This window comes from Coregonus lavaretus, assembly GCF_964263955.1.
Source record: "Coregonus lavaretus genome assembly, chromosome: 2".
NCBI classification, from domain to species: Eukaryota; Metazoa; Chordata; class Actinopteri; order Salmoniformes; family Salmonidae; genus Coregonus; species Coregonus lavaretus.
In genome coordinates, this window is record NC_139989.1 from 50265059 (window position 1) to 50271058 (window position 6000).

General features: G+C 48.0%; 1 protein-coding gene across 2 annotated transcripts in view; it reads right to left on the minus strand.

The window, feature by feature from the left end:
- Positions 1 to 6000, minus strand: part of radil2a (Ras association and DIL domains 2a) — a 28611-nt gene extending 22611 nt beyond the window's left edge. For both annotated transcript variants that reach the window (XM_084142761.1, XM_084142760.1), the window contains exons 1-4: positions 5366 to 6000; positions 4447 to 4785; positions 3948 to 4183; positions 2573 to 2907 (exon numbers count right to left, since the gene is read on the minus strand). In XM_084142761.1, the coding sequence (XP_083998887.1) occupies positions 2573 to 2907; positions 3948 to 4183; positions 4447 to 4785; positions 5366 to 5499 (1044 nt within the window). In that variant the 5' untranslated portion in view covers positions 5500 to 6000. The remainder of the gene's footprint in view (positions 1 to 2572; positions 2908 to 3947; positions 4184 to 4446; positions 4786 to 5365) is intronic.

A 6000-nucleotide genomic window follows, 5' to 3' on the forward strand; every position in this document is an offset into this window, starting at 1 on the left:
TTTCGACACCTTGTAGAGTCCATGCCCCGACGAATTGAGGCTGTTCTGAGGGCAAAATATTAGGAAGGGTTCTTAATGTTTTGTACACTCAGTGTATATATTATATTTATAACATTTCAGGTCCTCAGTGATGTGCACACTGAGGAAGTTTAAGCTTTTGACCCTCTCCACTGCAGCCCCGTCTATGTGGATGGGGGCGTGCTCTCTCTGCTGTCTCCTGTAGACCACGATCAGCTCCTTTGTTTTGTTGACGTTGAGGGAGAGGTTATTTTCCTGGCAACACTCCACCAGGGCTCTCACCTCCTCCGTGTAGGCTGTCTTGTTGTTGTTGGTAATCAGGCCTACCACTGTTGTGTCATCAGAATATTTTATGATTGAGTTGGAGACGTGCGTGGCCACGCAGTGATGGGTGAACAGGGAGTACAGGAGGGGGCTGAGCACTTCTGTGGGGACCCTCTGTTGAGGATCAGTGTGGGGGAGGTCATGACCTTCTAACACCACCCATCGCTCGGTCATCCCTCCCAAGACTATTAAAGCCAATTTATGCTTGATCTGAAAATGTAATCAGAGGCTCCATATGGAGGGTGTGATGCAATTGCGCCTCCGGAGGCATGCTGAGGCCAAATCAAGCTCCGTACCGCATCACCGTGCGCCTCTCAAATTTTGTAACAATGCGGAGGGCTCCGTATAGCTCCGCATTGACATGATTCGTTGACGGTAGGTGGGGGCGGTACGTCATGTATAAACACAAACTCACTTCCTTGACAACTTCCTTCACAATAGCACTGCTCTGCTCTGCTAAGAGCAAGTATGAAAGCCCTGACGTCTACGGAGGCTGCATCGCAGTAAATGCTGTACGGCCACATCAAACGTTGGATTGACCATGCAGAGCCTTTCAGGCAGGTCATGATACTGTATCATCCCAGCTAGCATGGAAGCAAACCAGCCACTGAGCACAGTGTGCAACCACATACACTTAACTAACTAAATGGTTAGAGTCACTGGCTCCATATGATAGCCTGCACTAAACTGGACTATTCAAATCAATATAGTGACAACTTCTCAACCTTTATTTATTTTCCTGCACATGATATCTGGCAGAATAGATCAAACTGTCTAGAAAGGGAGTTAATAACTGTGAGTCAATGTGACTACACTGACCTGCACTTGAACTTGAACAACAACACTCACAAGGAAATCAAATCCAATACAGCTCTCTCATGGTTCACAGGAGATTAAGTTCAGGAAAAGCTGGTCTGGAAACACAGACACTTTTTTTTTTAAACGAGTCAAGCCTGGAACATTTCTATTCCATAGGACTGCTGATATGTGAGTGAGTTATTGTTGTGGAGTGGCCGGACCGGGGACGGGCTCAGTACTCTGCCTGCCCCCAGTATCTGGCACACCCCACCCAGTGTCCTGCACACTCAGCAGTATCCACAATGAGGAACAAACAACAGAGAGAGAGCAGCAGCATTTCCTGTTCCTAGGAATGGGCCTGGCCCTCTGGCCCTCTGGCCCTCTGGCCCTCTGGCCCTCTGGCCCTCTGGCCCTCTGGCCCTCTGGCCCTCTGGCCCTCTGGCCCTCTGGCCCTCTGGCCCTCTGGCCCTCTGGCCCTCTGGCCCTCTGGCCCTCTGGCCCGGCATGTGTATGTACGTCCACTGAGTTTGTTTAGACATTATAGTGTGCCTTCTGCTCTATTCTCTAATACTATCTCCACCTCCACTGCAGAGCCATCAGGGCTGAGCTGAACTGTGATTGTGAACACAGTGTTCCTTATCTATTCAATGAGCCCTGTTGACAGACAACACATCCCAGTGTGAGAACTCTACTGCTGGGACAAGGCCAGCTCCTTTTTCCCGCCTCTCCAGTACATGACCCAGGCTGGCCCACTCAGCGTGTGGACACGAGGATCACCTGTCCACAACATGCCGGTCTACTCTGAGTCTGCTTGAGCTCGTGGCTCTGAGCCCAATACTCTGAGCCCATAGTAATCCAGCAGCAAGACTCAGTCTCTCCCTGTCCATGTTATAGCATCTTCACTGCAGCTAAAGCCCTCTGCTCTCTGCTCCTCTCCTCTGTCTCTCTCTCTTTCTGGGGATTTTAACCCCAGGTCTTAACCTAAGAGGTTCAGTGGGGGCCTCTATAGTGTAGTGGAGTGTACTTGTTTATGCCTCAGTGTCTCTGATAAGCCTTTCTTCACAGTGTTTATGCCACCCTGCCAAGAGACACTTGAGAACCTTGAAAGGTATTCAATGGAGCAGCCATCAGGCTCAATCAATTACAGCTGCTGCTTTCTGGCTGCCCAGGCCCACTGTGAAGAATTTCAGCATGACATCTCTCTCTGTCGCAGCCGGACACATTCTTCAACCATACAAACCTATTCTGAGCCTAACTATTCAAGAACAGACTGATTCCTATCTAACCAACTGACTTCAGCTGTGTAAACTGAAGCCAAGCCTTTCATTAAAGTTCCTTATCATTTAAGATAATCAATAATCTGATAGACAAACAAATGCATCTGGGTTTAATGTATAGCAGTGGCAACAGCTTCACTTTCCAGTCTTCCTACCTGTCTGTAGCTGTATCCCTGCAGCAGCAGGAAGTAGGGGAAATCAAAGGGCGGGTGGATGGAGTACTGGGTGGTGTTGTCATCACTGCTCTCCGTCTCCTCCTTCTCCATGCCCAGACGCAGGGCCTCCTTGTCGGCCTCGGCCTCTGGGTCCTCCCTGATGAGCTGGGCCTTCTGCTGGGCCCGCATGGCCTCCTTCTCCATGGCAGACAGGTCCATCTCACTGAGACTCCTCCACATCCCCAGGCCCTCCACATCCTCACCACTGCCGTCCATGAACAGAGAGGTGACCCGTGATCGGCCCTTCTGGAGCTTGCGAGCCTGGGCGTTGATACCTGGGGCAGAGAGAAGCACGGGAAGAGGGAGGATGAGACTAGATGCAGAGAAGCGATTATTAATAATGTATTCATAATTTCTTACAAAATCATTGATTGTGTCCTGATATAATCTATGTAACATAAACTTAATCATCTATACATAAACTGAAACTTCACAGTATGCTAAACACTCAAACTATTAGGGGAGTTCTTCCATAAAATCATTCTAGTCCATCTCACACCACCATATCATAATGTTTTACTGAGTTGGCTCTCAGTCAAATCAAACATAGCAGGTGAAGGAGAGAGGAAATCTGGAGGTGTAGTGAGAGGTGTTGTCCTCTATCTGATAGCAACAGGCGTCCCTGGCTGTTGGGCTGACGTACCGCAACATAAACACTATTCAGCTCATTTGGAGCCATTAAGCACCATGGAATGTCCAGAGAACTCAGCTTCACACCCAGCTAACAGCTCCTGCTCCCAGGCTCTTATCAGCTGTGGAAGTGGGCGTTCTTCCACATTGTTCTGCCACACTGTGTCAGGGGGGCTGGTCAGGCCTGCAGAGGGGGCAACTTCCCCCAGCTTCCCCCAATCAGAGTAGAGCAAAAAGAGTGGAGGGTGATGTGGAGGTTTGATGAAAACTGAGATTCACAACAAACGCACGCCAAAGTCAACAGGACCACACAGTGTCCAGTGTGCAGGAAGCGAGCTCTGATGGATAGAATAACCAGTGGAAAAAGCCTATCCAGCCACAGCCAGTCCCCTGCCCTGGGGGCTTCAGAGACCCCTGTTGGGACCCTGTTGTCAATCCCAGATAAGAGAGAGGGGACACTCTGACCTCCTCTACCCCTCACTGCAGCTTTTGTTTTTCTCTGACCTCTCACTTGCCTGCCATCTCCCCTGCTCTGTCTCATGATAAGTTGGACAATGGATTCTATTACCCTACCGTTAGTTACAGAGATAGGAGATCCAATGCCACCCCAACAGATAGAGTGATTACCTGGGCTTTAGGTTGTTGTTACTGGGTTCACTGAGCTGCACCTGTATGGTTGACGTACCTGCTGTGACGGTGTCGGTATCCTTAGCACTCTGTTCCTCTACGCTCACTCTCTTCTGGATCTCAAAGCGTCTGGAGAAGCCTTCTTTGGGTTTCCATAGCGACTGCAGCATGAGGGGCTTCTCGTGGTCACCCACGACCCGAAAGCACTCCGTCTTCCATTGGTGGTCTGCTCCGGTCTGGCCAATCACGTCGCACAGCACATATCGACTGGGATCCTCTTTCTCCAGACAGTATCTAAGCAACGATAAAAGCGACTCAGTCAGAATAGCATGATAAGATCTAATTCCTCCTTAAATTAAAGTGGCTTTGAGATAATCTGGGTACAATGTCCATATCACCAGCTTTAAGTGATTTGCAATGGTTCACACTATTAGGATTAGCAGTATTACAATCCATACCATTTAGCCTTGAGGAATGTTCCCTTTCTGCTTACCTGTTAGCATTGAGACTAATGCTAACAAATCACGTAATGCCAGTGGGCAACCCTAACCCCTCACCTCTCCAGGGCCTCTTTGACAAGTTCCTTGGCGCTGGAGCGAGTCGTGGCCAGGACGCTCTTGTAGTTGGTTCCCTGGCAGATGTCGCTGCCAAAGATCTTCAGGATGCCTGGGGCAGACATCTGACTGGACAGCTCAGCAGGGTCGTCTGCTGCCTGCAGGTCCCCCGCCATGCTCCTGCCACCCGGGGCATGCCCCTGCCCACTGTCACCCCACAGGAGGGGGCTCCGGTTGAACACTGTCGATAGTCTGTTGTTGTGGCGGCGGATTTTGTTCTTGGCCGGCTGCCTCACGCCTGTACTCTCTGCTGAATGGGTGGTGCCATCTGAGGTGTTGGACCTGAGGGAGGGAGAGGGAGAAATGGATGGATGGATGGATGGAGTAGGAGAGAGAGACAGAGAGAGAGATGTTTACTGTTAATATTTATTGTTTATTTCACTTTTGTTTACTATCTACTTCACTTGCTTTGGCAATGTTAACACACGTTTCCCATGCCAATAAAGCCCTTAAATTGTTAAATTGTTAAAATTGAGAGAGAGAGAGAGAGAGAGAGAGAGAGAGAGAGAGAGAGAGAGAGAGAGAGAGAGAGAGAGAGAGAGAGATACAAATAAGAGAAAGCGACAGAGACATAGATAGTGACAGAGTGAAACACAGAGAGCAAGGTAAATGTGTTAGTGAAAGTGAGAGAGTTCAAGGGAGGACACAAAATGAATGGGTAATTAATAAGAGGACAGTATAAGCTTGCAGCACCTCTCTACAAATAAATTACATTTCTATTGAAGGCCATAAGTCCATTTGAATATACAAAATCACAGGCAGCTGCATGTAACAAAACTGAAATCCAAATCTGCAAAATAAGGGTCCCTCGTTTTAAATACCCTACAAAGTAGATACACTGGATATGAATAATATGACTTACTGCAGGGATCCATTGCTTGGCTTCCTCCCCAGCTTTGCCAGGCTCTTCTTCGGCGAGCGGATCAATAGGCCCACTGGAAAGTTGAGGGCTTGCTTGGATATATGACTAACGTTACTTCGTTCCTCCGAAATCATCACGACTTTGTTCAGATAAAGGCTATATTATATGTCAAAGTGCTCCCTAGAAAGCACGGTAAAGCACTATTCTCAAAATAAATTATTTGGGACAAATACACTAATCGTGGTATTTGATCCTGGAATCCACACTTTCTCATGGTGATGAAGCCAACTAGGATTTTGTCAGTTCAGACAGTTTGTGAACTAACTCTGACAGGTTTTCGTGAAGAAGCACGACGTGGAGAAAAGTTATTCTCGTCCAGTGGCACTAGACATCAGGCAACTTCCAAAACACACTCGTTTCCAGATTAGTTATATTCCGAATGTTCAACTCAACAATATCTGGAAACAAAAAATCCGACTGTATTCCGTTCAATAGAATTGTTGCTGAATTGTTTCCATGAACAGAAGTTAGTTGGTCTGAATCAGATACAATGTATCCTCGTTCGGGACAGCCATACGAGCGCCAGTTTTAAAAAGCTATTCTGTTCTTATAAAAATGAAAAAATACATCCAAAG